This window comes from Oncorhynchus kisutch, linkage group LG11, assembly GCF_002021735.2.
Source record: "Oncorhynchus kisutch isolate 150728-3 linkage group LG11, Okis_V2, whole genome shotgun sequence".
Taxonomy (NCBI): Eukaryota; Metazoa; Chordata; class Actinopteri; order Salmoniformes; family Salmonidae; genus Oncorhynchus; species Oncorhynchus kisutch.
The window spans coordinates 65,419,891-65,435,933 of NC_034184.2; the positions used below are offsets into that span (position 1 = coordinate 65,419,891).

Below are 16,043 nucleotides of genomic sequence, written 5' to 3' on the forward strand. Positions count from 1 at the left end.
TACTTTTAAGTTGGTGTTGTCAGATAGTCACACAATTATTGATTTGATTAGTAAAGTACAGGAATGTATTCTTGCCAATAAATCTGTGGCCGATCTCTGTCATGGCCACAGACCTGGTGACCTGGTGACCTGGTACCTGGTGACCTGGTGGCGAAGCAGGAAATTCAGGTTGCTGTCATCCATTTAAGTTCCAGTCAATTCAAAAAGTAAACCAAATAATAATTCTTAACTTTCCGCTATTTAAATAATTGAATTAGAATTGATGTGTACTTCCTGAATATAGTTGTTGTGTATTTACTGAGAAAATACAGTGCAGCTGTAGAAAGACATTAACATATGTTTCCACTGTTCTCACCGCAACTCAGTAGCCGGTAACTTACCATAAAATGACCGTGATTTTAAAAAACAGTTTGTGCCATAACCGCATCTAAAGTATCCTATAGGTTTAAATGTAATTGCAAATGAGGCAATGACAAGTTCATTTGCAGGACGTGTCAAAAAGTACCCAAATGCATTGAGATTGAAAGTAAATATATAGCAAAACACTAATACGGTAAGTATCCTATTACTGTAGTAATGTACTGTATAACTATCATAAACTATCAGAAATATAAATAGTTTTCCTTAAATGTGTATACATTTGAATAAAGCTGAAATGTACTTTGAAGTCCAAAGTGTAGGAATACAGGTGAAATCAACTATTGGTGGCGTAGCAGAAAGATCGGAATGCCGTGAATCAAGAGGTTGTGAATTCAAATCTTAGATAAGGACATGCTGAATAATAATTAATGTATAAATAAACATACACAATGTAGTCATGTATGTCAAAGTGTTGTTAAATGTGTAAGTTGAAAACACTGTTAAAAGCACTGTGCGTATCACAACGCCACCTTTTTGTTTGCAGGGCATCACCTATGAGATTTCATGTGAACATTTAAATCCACGTGAAACGTCATGTGAAATATCCTCACACGTGAAGTGCTCCAAAAACAGCATGTGGTTTTTTCCAGAAGGGTAGACAGACAGGGATCTAGAGAGAGCACTTGCTAAGCGAACCACCTGGAAAGACAAAACAGTTAAGACAGAGCAGTATTACAATACCTCTTTACGAGTCTTAAGACGATCTTATAATGTAGGCTGCATCCTATCTTCGTCTAATTACTTATGTTCGATTAGACTTTTTCTTTTTAAAATGATTGACTATTATACCGCAACGTTGAGGGAGCTAGCCTAGCACGCACGCATTTCACACCACCGTTCATACACGCTGTAAACTGTGTACGTGACATGTCAAATTTGATTTGATTTTCACAGCAATTTACAGGTAGAAACAAAGTGTAAAATACAATCCTTCAGGATGTCTCCTTTAAATTGGTTTAATTGAAATTAATGACTACAGCGTAACATTGTATATTTAAAAGTAATACAGAGAAAATTGGTTTCAAACGAGAGAAAGTACATTGTGTATATGGCAACTATGGAGGGTCAGTCTCATAATATGAAAATAAATTACAGTAATTTTCAGTCAAACAAACAAACATGGCTATTGGTGTTTATCTTTCTTTTTTTTTACAGTTGCATCTTTACATTTCTCTTTCTTTTAATGTGTTTTCTCCTCAACACATTATAAGCTGCTATATAGCAAACAGGCACCTTCATTATGCAATATTAGAAAAGGTACTTATTTCAAACACTATGTGTTTACAGTAAGACATTGAGAGATATATGGGGACAGCTGTCAAACAGAAGGCCGAGTCCCAAATGGCACCCTATTTCCTATACAGTGCACTACTTTAGACCAGGCTCCATAGGTCTCTAAATAGGGAATAGAGCGCCATTTGGAGTGTATCCAAGCTCATCTATGCAGTTTGATATTCCATGTTTGTATAGTCCAGTAATTAACCAACTCTATAATGTTGTTACCAATATAGCAATGATACTGTAAGTAATACCTAAATACAGAATAATACTTAGCTCCTGAGTACTGGCAATATACAATATTTAAGTATATTTATATATATTTCATAGCTCTACTTACATAAGCTTGGAGTGCTGTTTTAATACTGATGGTTCATGTAGGAACCTCTTCATATCAGGGGGTTACTTCATGTGTGTATAGATGATCATGTTCATATCTGTAATATACCATCATTAAGGCACAGAGACTGCAGAATGGAAAACACACGAGCTACACTGCACCTTTCAGTGGTCCCTTACTAATCTTTAGTTGCGTCTCAATCCACTTCACTTGTGATCCCTCCACTCCACTCGCTTGGGAAAGCTCCCTCGGGGAAACGTTGTAACACGTCACTGGAGGGCACACTCCAAGCGAAGGCAGGAGGGGAAGGTGCTGATTTAGATTGGAATGCGGCCTGGGACTCTAGAGAAGGTATGCAACTAGAGTGTCTACAAGGCTACATGGTAGTGTTCAAGGTGTCATACCTGCATATCTACACGTAATTTTACAGTATCGCTATGATCAATGTTACAACATTTGCATGGTTATCAACATAGCCATGAATGCATTATCTGGAATGAGCAAGTTGGAGAGAAAGGAAAATAAATTACTGTGCAAATGGGGCACAGCAATATTGCCCCACAACACATATAATCTCATTCCATTTTCACACCATATCCAAACAACATCAGTCAGGTCATGGAATGGTCATTTCCTGAACTTTGTGATAACAAAACAGCAAATTTTCATTCCATGATAGTTATTTGCAGAAAGAAAGAACATCGATGGATAGGCTGCATTCCATTTCAGTTGGCTGGTTGGACGTCAGCCTCAAGGCACCAATCTCAGGCTCTGTTGTTGTTTCATTATAAAACACTATTAATGTTAAATGAGATGCAATGTAGCTGGACACAAGACAAATATATAAATCCATTTTAAAATCAGCTATAAAGTACAGCACAATAGCAGAGAGAGAAATAGAGTATTAAAAATTCACTATTTACAAATTGTGAACCCACTGAGCCCACTGTTGAGTGACTGAGTGTGGGCATTTTGAAAAGGCAAGCTGGCTGTCGATGAGAGAAAATGTTCTGTTTCCAGGTCTATGTCCCATATGGCACCCTATACCCTATATAGTGCACTACTTTGGACCAGAGCCCTATTGGAACCCACTGAACTCACAAGTGTGAGCATTTTGGGTCCTGGTCCAAAGTGGTGCACTAAATAGAGAATAGGGTGCCATTTGGGACACATCCCTAGGTTGATTCTTCAGTGGTAGAAAGAGAGAAGTCTTCTAAGGAATGGATCAGGAAGAAGGGTGAGCAGAGCTTCGCTGGACTGGACAGATCCATACAGGAACTAGGGAATTAGGAATCACCCTCTGGGGGTGGAGGCTGGCACAGCTTATACAGTCTGGTGGGGAAAACACACGTACACACAATTAGGAAAGGGGCTCACTGTTTGCTACAGTTAGAGATTAAGGTGTACACATAGCATGGCATAGACAGACGCACGCACGCACATACACACACCCGCCCCCAGCCCCCAGATCCACACACACACAGCGTTCTTAGTTATGCACCCATTCAGCCATGAGGCAATGCGAGTGCCTGCCTTCAAAATGCACATTAACACAAATGTCTTGTTTCCTACTGTAAGTTCTCAAAGCGTAGAATGCTAAGACAACACAACAAGCTGCCCTAGCCTCACCGCAATTCTCCATCAGTAATCAACCCTCTCACAGACCTGTCTCAAAGTCGCACAGCCTGCGTCCCAAATGGCGCCCTATTCCCTTTTTAGTGAACTACTTTTGACCAGAGCCCTATGTGTATGTAGGGAATAGGGTGCTGTTTGGCAAGTATCCTCAGAGCGTCTAAGGAGCAGTCACTAACGCCGCACCTATTATGAGAAACCCAGTGAGAGCGCAGAAATTTCCCCCGCGGCCAGCACAGCTCAACACTAATCACAGCCCCACTTAATTGCATTTGTCAATCCCACTAAAAGGTTCAAAAGGGCTGCATGTCACAAAAGGATATGTCAAAGCCAATTGGCTGTGACAGCCCCTATCCCCTATTCTTATCTATCATCGACTCTGCAGGGGGGCTGGGTGGGAGAGGCTGCCACTTTCTGTTCTCATAGAAACAATACAACGCATACAGATACAGTGGGGCAAAAAACTATTTAGTCAGCCACCAATTGTGCAAGTTCTCCCACTTAAAAAGATGAGAGAGGCCTGTAATTTTCATCATAGGTACACTTCAACTATGAAAGACAAAATTAGAGAGAAAAAAATCCAGAAAATCACATTGTAGGATTTTTTTATGAATTTATTTGCAAATTATGGTGGAAAATAAGTATTTGGTCAATAACAAAAGTTTATCTCAATACTTTGTTATATACCCTTTGTTTGCAATGACAGAGGTCAAACGTTTTCTGTAAGTCTTCACAAGGTTTTCACACACTGTTGCTGGTATTTTGGCCCATTCCTCCATGCAGATCTCCTCTAGAGCAGTGATGTTTTGGGGCTGTTGCTGGGCAACATGGACTTTCAACTCCCTCCAAAGACTTTCTATGGGGTTGAGATCTGGAGACTGGCTAGGCCACTCCAGGACCTTGAAATGCTTCTTACGAAGCCACTTCTTCGTTGCCCGGGCGGTGTGTTTGGGATCATTGTCATGCTGAAAGACCCAGCCACGTTTCATCTTCAATGCCCTTGCTGATGGAAGGAGGTTTTCACTCAAAATCTCACAATACATGGCCCCATTCATTCTTTCCTTTACACGGATCAGTCGTCCTGGTCCCTTTGCAGAAAGACAGCCCCAAAGCATGATGTTTCCACCCTCATGCTTCACAGTACGTATGGTGTTCTTTGGATGCAACTCAGCATTCTTTGTCCTCCAAACACGACGAGTTGAGTTTTTACCAAAAAAGTTAGATTTTGGTTTCATCTGACCCTATGACATTCTCCCAATCTTCTTCTGGATCATCCAAATGCTCTCTAGCAAACTTCCGACGGGCCTGGACATGAACTGGCTTAAGCAGGGGGACACGTCTGGCACTGCAGGATTTGAGTCCCTGGCGGCGTAGTGTGTTACTGATTGTAGGCTTTGTTACTTTGGTCCCAGCTCTCTGCAGGTCATTCACTAGGTCCCCCCGTGTGGTTCTGGAATTTTTGCTCACCATTCTTGTGATCATTTTGACCCCACGGGGTGAGAACTTGCGTGGATCCAGGTGCCATTCAACAGGTGCCATTAATACAGGTAACAAGTGGAGGACAGAGGAGCCTCTTAAAGAAGAAGTTACAGGTCTGTGAGAGCCAGAAATCTTGCTTGTTTGTAGGTGACCAAATACTTATTTTCCACCATAATTTGCAAATAAATTCATAAAAAATCAAATCAAATTTTGTCTGTCATAGTTGACGTGTACCTATGATGGAAATTACAGGCCTCTCTCATCTTTTTAAGTGGGAGAACTTGCACAATTGGTGGCTGACTAAATACTTTTTTGCCCCACTGTATCAACACACAAATATGCATAAAAGCATTCTAGCACTTGAACGATAGCACTATACAGTAGCACAGTACTCACACATTATTCAAACCCCTTGACTTTTTCCACATTTTGTTTTGTTACACCCGGAGTTTAAAATTGATTAAATGTTGATTTTTTTGGGGGGGTCACCGGCACAAAGTGGAATTATTTTTAAAGATGTTTTAATAAATGAATTAGAAATGAAAAGCTGAAATGTGTTGAGTCAATAAGTATTCAACCCCTTTGTTATGGCAAGCCTAAATACATTGTAAAAATGTGCTTAACAAGTCACATCATATGTTGCATGGACTCGCTCTGTGTGCAATAATAATGTTTAACATGATTTTTGAATGACTACCTCATCTCTGTACCTCACACATACAATTATCTGTAAGGTCCCTCAGGCGAGCAGTGAATTTCAAACACAGATTCAACCACAAAGACCAGGGAGGTTTTCCAATGCTTCGCAAAGAAGGGCACCTATTGGTAGATGAGTAAAAATATATACAAAAATAATAATAATCCTTTTGAGCATGGTAAAGTTATTAATTACAGTTAATACGCACAGTCACTACAAAGATACAGGCGTCCTTCCTAACTCAATTGCCAGAGAGGAAGGAAACCACTCAGGGATTTCACCATGAGGCCAATGGTGACTTTAAAACAATTACAGAGTTTAATGGCTGTGATAGGAGAAAAGTGAGGATGGATCAACAACATTGTAGTTACTCCACAATACTAACCTAAATGACAGAGGGAAAAGAAGGAAGCCTGTACATACTTAAACTATTCCAAAACATGCATCTTGTTTACAAGGCACTTGTACAAGGCATAAAAAATGTCCTGAATACAAAGTGTTATGTTTGGGGCAAATCCAATACAACACATTACCGAGTACCACTCTCCATATTTTCAAGCATAGTGGTGGCTGCATCATGTTATGGGTATGCTTGTAATCGTTAAGGATTGGTGAGTTTTTCAGGACAAAAAATAACAGAATAGAGCTAAGCACAGGCAAAATCCAAGAGGAAAACCTGGTTTCCTCCCAACACTGGGAGATGAATACACCTTTCAGCAGGACAACAACCTAAAACACAAGGCCAAATCTACACCTGAGTTGCTTACCAAGAAGACAGTGAATTTTGAATTCAGGCTGTAACAACAAAATGTGGAATAAGTCAAGGGGTATGAACACTTCCTGAAGGCACTGTATCATCAAGCTATTCTGTGGTGTTGTGTCTCGTAGCATGTGGATGAGGTGTATAAGCTTACCTTGGTGCAGATTACTACTCTATGGTGTTGTGTAGGAGTGGATAGGGTAGGGGGGTTTCAGCTTACCTAGGTACAGAGGACGGAGTGCGGTCTCTCACTCCCAGGTTCTTGGCTGAATTCTGAACTCTCGCACCCTGAAAGACATAACAGAATCATCAATTCCAGCAAGCCATTAGGTAGACATAGATATCACCATCACCCCTGATGAGACAAAACCACGACTCCTCAGAGAAGAGCACTTTTTGCCATTCCTGTCTGGTCCAGCAAATGTGGGTTTGTGCCCATAAGCGAAGCTGTTACCGGTGATGTCTGGTGAGGACCTGCCTTACAACAGGCCTACAAGCCCTCAGTCCAGCCTCTCAGCCTATTGTGGACAGTCTGAGCACTGATGGAAGGATTGTGCGTTCCTGGTTTAACAGTTGTTGTTGCCATCCTGTACCTGTCACGCAGGTGTGATGTTCAGATGTACCAATTCTGTGCAGGTGTTGTTACACGTGGTCTGCCACTGCGAGGACGATCAGCTGTCTGTCCTGTCTCCCTGTAGCGCTGTCTTAGGCGCTTCACAGTACAGACATTGCAATTTATTGCCCTGGCCACATCTGCAGTCCTCATGCCTCCTTGCAGCATGCCTAAGGCACGTTCATGCAGATGAGCAGGGACCCTGGAAATCTTTCTTTTGGTGTTTTTCAGAGTCATTAGAAAGGCCTCTTCAGTGTCCTAAGTTCCATAACTGTGACCTTAATTGCCAACCGTCTGTAAGCTGTTAGTGTCTTAACAGCCGTTCAACAGGTGCATGTTCATTAATTGTTTATGGTTCATTGAACAAGCATGGAAAACAGTGTTAAAACCCTTTACAATTAAGATCTGTGAAGTTATTTGGATTTTTACAAATGATCTTTGAAAGACAGGGTCCTGAAAAAGGGACATTAAATTTTTTGCTGAGTTTATGTACCAAGCAGGCCTCAAAGCAGAGATGACCAGTAAAGAAATGATATCCTGTTATAAATATTATCTGATCTCCTGCTGTTTTCTCAGATCACACTTTTGTCAGCATCACTGAACCATTCTGCTCCACAAGACCTTGATCCACAATGCATAAAGACACTCGGAACATAATTCAAATCGTTGCAGAAACCAATTGCTGCGTTCTGAATTCTCAACCCTTCTCCCTTCTTCATTCCCAATGCATTTAACAGCATTGGATTGGTGGAAGCATGGCTGCAGGATATGCAGGATATGCCCTCCTTATTTAGTTCTCACACCTTTCAATTCCTTTTAAATCCATGAGGGGGTTATTTGAACGCACATGTCGGGAGAAGGGTAGAGAGTCGAAATTGAGCAAATCATTGAATTCCAACTTAACTTTAGTGACAGCCTTGGGGCACCAGGTGTGGAAACGCACATCTCTCATCCGACCCAGGAGAACAGCTAAAAGTTATGATAAAAGAGATCCAACATCCCCATTCTGTATTTTAGACCCTCATGGCCTTGTTGGATCGACTTGTTTGCGGGGCGTACATCCAGACGAGCCCGAGGGGCTAGGCCACATAATTTATATCTGCCTCCCAAATGGCGCCCTACTCCCTACATAGTGCACTACCTTTGACCAGAGACATTTGGGAGTAGAGTGCCATTTAGGACAAAGACGACATGTCTCCAATGCCTGAGGGACGAGGGATGCGGGCATGACTCAGAGATGAGAATCAATCAGATTTAATCACGGCTGCCGCTGGTTGTTTAATGTGCATTTTTCCTCCAGAGAGAGAAAGCAAGAGAGGTCAGAAATAGTCTGCATTCCAAATGGCGCCCTATTCCATATATAGCGCAGTACTGTTGACCAAGGCCAATAGCACACTACATAGGGAATAGGGTGCCATGTGAAACGCAGAGATGGGCCTTTATCTATATACTGTATCTATCTATCAGGGCCTGGGGTGACTAGTCCCCATGCAGGCCACCTGGACATTTCCTCTACATTAACAGCATCTATGAATAAGCTGGGTGGTTAAGGGGGTGTCATACAGTACAGCTCGGTCCGACACTGTGCGAGATACCGCTGTGTACTGTCCATTCAGATCTATAGGAGGGGAGGGGGACGTAGAGGGAGCAGAGTGATGGAAAGGGAGATGGAAGGATGGAGGAGAGAGAGAGATAGGATCACAGACTGGGTTGAGAGAAAGATGTGCACCTGGTGGGTGGAGATGCAAAGGAAATACAACGAATCCGGAGGACAGCGGAAGTCAATTAAAACCAACAAGCAGCAGTTTGTAGCCTTGGGTGGATGGAGGAGATGAAATAGAGAGATAGATGGGGGTTAGATGAGGTAGCTGGGGGTGAGCAGGTGCGATTGAAAGAAAGAGAGCGAGAGAGAGAGAGATAGTTGTATCAGCACACGGAGGGGTGTATGATCAGCACTAATGTTGTTACTGTAGTGTTCTGTTCTGAGTCTGCAGATCCTAGACTACAGGGGGGAAATAAAGCAACTCAGCCACTCTTTGAGTTAAACTCTGTCAGACACCAGAACACCTGCGTTCACAGACGCACGCACACAGACACGAGTGCGATCGCATGCACAGTTGCATAGGCAAACACACGCGCAAACACACAGAATGTCACCGAAACGTCAGTCTCTCTTACTCCAGCAGCATCACCAATGTCTAACAAGTCTGTCTGTGAGTCCATAACCCGTCTAACCCATGTCTGTAAGTACACCTTAGTCATTCAGTCAGACAGTCTCCTGTGTGTGTGTGTGTGTGTGTGTGTGTATAGCATCAGTAATTACAGCGATGTCTATCACAGTGATCCATCCACATTGAACCCTCCAGGTAGAGATTCCCCACTGTCAGGAACGGAGCACTGAAACTGGCACTCTTCCATCTGCAACGGCTTTAAGTGTTAGAGGACACAGTAGTTGATAAGTTGGTTGAGGACACAATCTCACACTGCAACGACTTGTGGAAGAGTTGTATTGGAGACGGGTTGAATAAACCAATGGGAGACTGGTTACGTGACCAGGGACTCTGGGTGACCAGTGGGATGTTGGAACCTCTATAGGGTTTAGTCTTTATTCAACTTTATTAGGTTGATTGAGGACACATTCACATAGAGAAAGAGTTTAGTTGGAGAGAAGAGGGGTTGGATGAGCAAATGGGAGACTGAGATTGGAGAGATTGGAAAGGCTGGTTAGGTAAGCATGGGTTCATTTGTGAAATACTTTCCAGTGGTCCCTAGCCTCTGTCTGGAGTCTCCATTAGCTTCACACTTGACAATAGATTTCAAAACAGTTACTTACGAGTTACTTAAACATTATTAGGCAATGAAACACATCTGAGAGACCGAAGCATACTTCAGAGAAGAGGTTTGTCTTAGAGAGACTGCTCTTCAACGCTATGACCCATTGCCCTTGATGAATAGTGAAAGGATTCAAATTAATAGCTGAAGACTCATTTACACCCACGGGCCAGTCAGTAAAGAGACTTCTTAAACAGTCTGACCTTGCCTTACCCTAACCTGGGAAAGTTTCAAACAGATATGCAATTCAAATTCTTTCCAGATTGAGCGTTGACAAGGGACTCAAGGTACATTATGATGGGTGATTTCTGTTGGAATCATATTCTATGATACAGAAGACTTTGGCTGTTTCCCAAATGGCACCCTATTTCCTATATTGTGCACTACTATTGATCAGAGCTCTAGTCAAAAGTAGTGCACTAAATAGGGAATAAGGTACCATTTGGGAAGGAATCTTAGTGAATGACATACAGCATTCATATTCATCTTATTCATCATATTCATGACGTGGTATCTGTCTGGTCTAAAACCAAGGACTCCAGGGCTTTGTCCCAAATGGCACCTGATTTCCTATGTAGTGCACTGCTTTGACCAGGGACCATAGAGCTCTGGTCAATAGTAGTGCACTATGTAGGGAATAGTTGTTTTTGCAGACTGTTCTATTACACTAACTGGCTGCAGCAGGTAGCCTAGCGGTTAGAACTAACTGGCTGCAGCAGTTAGCCTAGCGGTTAGAGCTAACTGGCTGCAGCAGGTAGCCTAGCGGTTAGAGCTAACTGGCTGCAGCAGGTAGCCTAGCGGTTAGAGCATATCTGGCTGCAGCAGGTAGCTTAGCGGTTAGAGCTAACTGGCTGCAGCAGGTAGCCTAGCGGTTAGAGCTAACTGGCTGCAGCAGGTAGCCTAGCGGTTAGAGCTAACTGGCTGCAGCAGGTAGCCTAGCGGTTAGAGCATATCTGGCTGCAGCAGGTAGCTTAGCGGTTAGAGCTAACTGGCTGCAGCAGGTAGCCTAGCGGTTAGAGCTAACTGGCTGCAGCAGGTAGCCTAGCGGTTAGAGCTAACTGGCTGCAGCAGGTAGCCTAGCGGTTAGAGCTAACTGGCTGCAGCAGGTAGCCTAGCGGTTAGAGCTAACTGGCTGCAGCAGGTAGCCTAGCGGTTAGAGCATATCTGGCTGCAGCAGGTAGCTTAGCGGTTAGAGATAACTGGCTGCCGCAGGTAGCTTAGCGGTTAGAGCTAACTGGCTGCAGCAGATAGCCTAGCGGTTAGAGCTAACTGGCTGCAGCAGATAGCCTAGCGGTTAGAGCTAACTGGCTGCAGCAGATAGCCTAGCTGTTAGAGCTAACTGGCTGCTACAGGTAGCCTAGTGCTTAGAGATAACTGGCTGCAGCAGATAGCCTAGTGGTTAGAGCTAACTGGCTGCAGCAGATAGCCTAGCGGTTAGAGCTAACTGGCTGCAGCAGATAGCCTAGCTGTTAGAGCTAACTGGCTGCTACAGGTAGCCTAGTGCTTAGAGATAACTGGCTGCCACAGGTAGCCTAGCAGTTAGAGCTAACTGGCTGCAGCAGGTAGCCTAGCTGTTAGAGCTAACTGGCTGCTACATGTAGCCTAGTGCTTAGAGATAACTGGCTGCAGCAGGTAGCCTAGCAGTTAGAGCTAACTGGCTGCAGCAGGTAGCCTAGCGGTTAGAGCTAACTGGCTGCAGCAGATAGCCTAGCGGTTAGAGCTAAATGGCTGCAGCAGATAGCCTAGCTGTTAGAGCTAACTGGCTGCAGCAGGTAGCCTAGCGGCTAGAGCTAACTGGCTGCAGCAGGTAGCCTAGCAGTTAGAGCTAACTGGCTGCAGCAGGTAGCCTAGCAGTTCAAGCTAACTGGCTGCAGCAGGTAGCCTAGCAGTTAGAGCTAACTGGCTGCAGCAGGTAGCCTAGCGGTTAGAGCTAACTGGCTGCAGCAGGTAGCCTAGCAGTTATAGCGTTGGGTCAGTAACCAAAAGGTCCCTTGTTCAAATACCTGAGCCAGGCAAGACACTTAATCCTAATTTGCTCCAGGAGCGCCATATTACTATGGCTGACCCTGTAAAACAACACATTTCACTGCACCTGTCTGGTGAATAAAAAATTAAAAAACATCTTTCTCACTTAGTTTGGACTGAACTGTCTGGGGTCATACCGTATATGCACTTTGTGACATCTGCTGACGTAAAACAATATTTATAAATTAATTTGATTTGATTCATAAATGGAGTTAGACATTTAGAAAATGTCCCGGGAATATTTGGTGGTTTTAAATGAGAAGAAATGTAATACCACTTTAATTAATGACCTGTGAATGACCTCGAGACATAGTCAACAACGTTTTAAAATGTTAAAAGTTGACAAAATAATAATGCACTGTAAAGAACAAACGAACAAACTATCCATACAGCATTAATCTCCATTTTGAAAATACAATACACAGCATGAATTATGGTCTCCTAGCACTGTGCCATTACCTTGCAAAACAGAACTAATGACAAAAGGCTCTTTCACTGTGTCTCTGTAAAGAATCCATTCAAACACGTAGAGTCCCAAATGATCCCCTATTCCTTATTATAGTGCACTACTTTTGACCAGGGCCCATAGGGTGCCATTTGGGATGCACTTTAACACACTTCAGCCTACTCAAATTAACATCATTACGTACTTCAATCCCTGTGTGCATAGAAACCCTTGGAGTATGTGTCCCAAATGGCGCCCTATTCCCTACATAGTGCACTACTTTTGACCACATAGGGCTCATAGGTGCACTAAGTAGTAAACTATGTAGGGAATAGGGTGTCATTCTGGATGAACGCCTAGTCTTTTTGAATAAGTATCAACCATCTACTCCAGCTGAAGGTCAAACAGCTAATAGTATAGTGCTCCTGTTGGTCAACTGCCCACTTCTTCTCTGTGAGACCGAAGACGAGCCAACGTAGCCTCTCTCTACCCTAGGTTTCCATTATCAAGCTGCATCCCTAATGGCACCCTATACCCTATATAGGGAACTACTTTTGACCAGAGCCCTGTGGGTGTGTGTGTGTGTGGGCCCAGGTCCAAAGTAGTGCAGTTCATAGGGTATAGGGTGCCATTAGGGATGCGGATCTATGCATTACCCTGTGGCTGACTGGATGGCTGGCCACTCACAGTCTTACTAATGAGGTGAGGAGATACAGGCCAAGACAGAACAGGCTCTGAATGACACTACGACTTTACCTGGGAAAATAAATAAGGAGTGTGTGGAGGGAAAGCGAGAGAGTATGGAGGGATAGTAATAGTTTCACCATTTCCCTGAGCCCTCGGGTAGACGGTTGGACTTAACTAAGTATCCATGCACGAGCACGAGCAGACATACACACACACACACACGCCTGCACACACACACCCCTATCCTGTATGCTGGCAAGCAGAGGGGAGTCAATTCTGGCAACAATATAATCAGATAGTGAGAGAAATGGATAGAGGGGGGAGAAAGGAGAGAGAAGGAAGGAGAAGCTTTTAGAAATAGCCTTACAGAGGTAAAAATGACAACTAGCTCAAATGCAGCGGTAAACTTGCTGGTTTACAGAGACCGAGCTCTCGCTTTTGTTAAAGTCCAGGAAGGGAACCAACACCACAGAGTGTGAGTCCCAAATGGCACCCTATTCCCTATACAGTGCACTTCTTTTGTCCAGAGCCTTATGGCCCTACTATATAGGGAACAGGGTGCCATTTGGGACACAGACAAACATTATTTCTGTAAAGGTAACCAATGCTAAACTATTCAGGCCATTTGTAAATAAAATAGAGATAGTATAACAAGCTTTGCCTGGCGATTAAAATAAAATTGGTTATTGGCATAATCTCAGTTGGCGATGACTCTACAAAGACAAATAGAATTAGTGACTACATGAGCGTATCTTTTGGATATTAACTCCAAAATGGGACCCTATTCCCTATTTAGTGCACTACTTTTGACCAGGACCCATAGGGGGAATATAGGGAATTGGGTGCCATTTGGGACTCAGGCCACCGAGCGTGTCTTTTGAAAAATATATTTTATACACGAGGAGTATAGTGGATCTAGCCACGAGACCTAGCAATTACAGCACAACTAAATAGATGGTCTGTGTCCCAAATGGCACCCTATTCCTTATTTAGTGCACTACCGTTGACCAGAGCACTGTGGGCCCTGGTCAAAAGGAGTGCACTATACAGGGGAAACTTGCTCCATTTGGAACATAGACCTAGACACTACAGCAGTGTCTAGGTCTATTTTTTTCTCCCAAAAATGTAAATATCCACCACACGAGTTACGACGTCTCCTTTGGAGGAGATCAAAACTGTTGAATTATTAACCACATATTCTCATTGCCGGAAGCAAACCATTCTTCAAAACACACACACATCCATTCCTCAGCAAGGTTGGAATAATACATCTCTCTGCTGTTGTGAAGTAGCGTTATGTAACAAGGCCTGGAGAATGTCAAGGGGAACAACAGAGGGGTTTGAGAGGAGGGGAGTGGTGAACATGTATTCACCTAACCTTTATACAGCCAGGTCCTGTGTGTCATTGAGAACAATAGCAGCCCGTTCTTTAGGTTTGAAAGGTTACAAGCTTAGACTGTGCTTTTAGTGGTCATTGTCTGAGAAAGAAGGGACACAGTATAAAAACAACCGTTACAGTGCTTTGCATGGTACAAGAAGAGGCTGTGCTTTTATGCAAGTCTCCAAGAAAGAATGGTTCACCGTATGGCTGAGGTGTGTTTAAAAAACCCTAGAAAGAGACTGTGTGTGTGTGTGTGTGTGTGTGTGTGTGTGTGTGTGTGTGTGTGTGTGTGTGTGTACGCTCATATATGAATATATAGTAGTAGGTTAGTCTGCTGTTGTGAAGTAGCATTAGGAAAAGGGATGTGTAGAATGTCAAGGGGAACAGAGGGGTTTGAGATGATGGGAGTGGGTACTAGAGGAGTGATGTATTCATCTAAACTTTCTTCAGCCAGGTACTGTATCTCATTGAAAACAACACATTTCCTTTTTGCAATAGCAACCAGGTTATTGAGGTGTAAAAGTAGGTGAGTGAGTAAGTGAGTGAGTGAGTGAGTGAGTGTGGACGTGTTTAACTATACTTGTGGGGACCAGAAGTCCCCACAAGAACAGTAAACAAACAAACATTTGACCAAATGGGGAGATCTTGTTAGTCCACACCAAAACAAATGCTATTTCCACAGGGTTTAGGGTTAAGGTTAGTATTAGAATTAGGTTTAGGAGATAGGGTAGTTTTACGGTTAAGAGCTAGGTTTAGGGTTAGATTTAGGGGTTAAGGTTAGGGGAAGGGTTAGAGTTAGGTTTAGGGGTTAGGGAAAATAGGATTTTGAATGGGACTGAATTTTGGTTAGTTGTAGAAGACTGTGTGTGTGTGTGTGTGTGTGTGTGTGTGTGTGTGTGTGTGTGTGTGTGTGTGTGTGTGTGTGGTGCCGTTAGCTCCATACCTGTTTCCTCATGACGTCAGTAGCCTGCATGATGCATCGTGGGGGAAGGCCGTGGCTACGAGCCAATAGGATTGCCTGTTCCAGGGTCACACTCAGGGTACAGCTGTAGAGGGTACAGAGGTCAGAGGTAAGTGCTTTGGACAGAACAAGAGGACAAGTACATTAGAGTGTCTAGTTTGTGAAACAGACGCCTCACAAGTCCTCAACTGGCAGCTTCATTAAATAGTACTGGCAAAACACCAGTCTCAACATCAAGAGTGAAGAGGCGACTCCGTGATGCTGGCCTTCTAGGCAGAGTTCCTCTGTCCGGTGTCTGTGTTCTTTTGTCCATCTTAATCTATTATTTTTATTGGCCAGTCTGCGATATGGCTTTTTCTTTGCAACCCAGCCTAGAAGGTCAGCATCCTGGCGTCGCCTCTTCACTGTTGACGTTAAGACTGGTGTTTGGCGGGAACTGTTTCCTGAAGCTCCCAGTTGAGGACTTGTGAGGCATCTGTTTCTCAAACTAGAC

At 43.4% G+C, this 16,043-nt stretch overlaps 1 protein-coding gene across 1 annotated transcript in view; it reads right to left on the minus strand.

Annotated features, from left to right (window-relative positions):
• Positions 1-1,360: 1,360 nt before the first annotated feature.
• Positions 1,361-16,043, minus strand: part of prex2 (phosphatidylinositol-3,4,5-trisphosphate-dependent Rac exchange factor 2) — a gene marked incomplete in the record, with an annotated part of 241,262 nt that continues 226,579 nt past the window's right edge. The window contains 3 exon segments of the mRNA XM_031836115.1: positions 1,361-3,370; positions 6,827-6,894; positions 15,533-15,635. Of these exon segments, the coding sequence (XP_031691975.1) occupies positions 3,325-3,370; positions 6,827-6,894; positions 15,533-15,635 (217 nt within the window).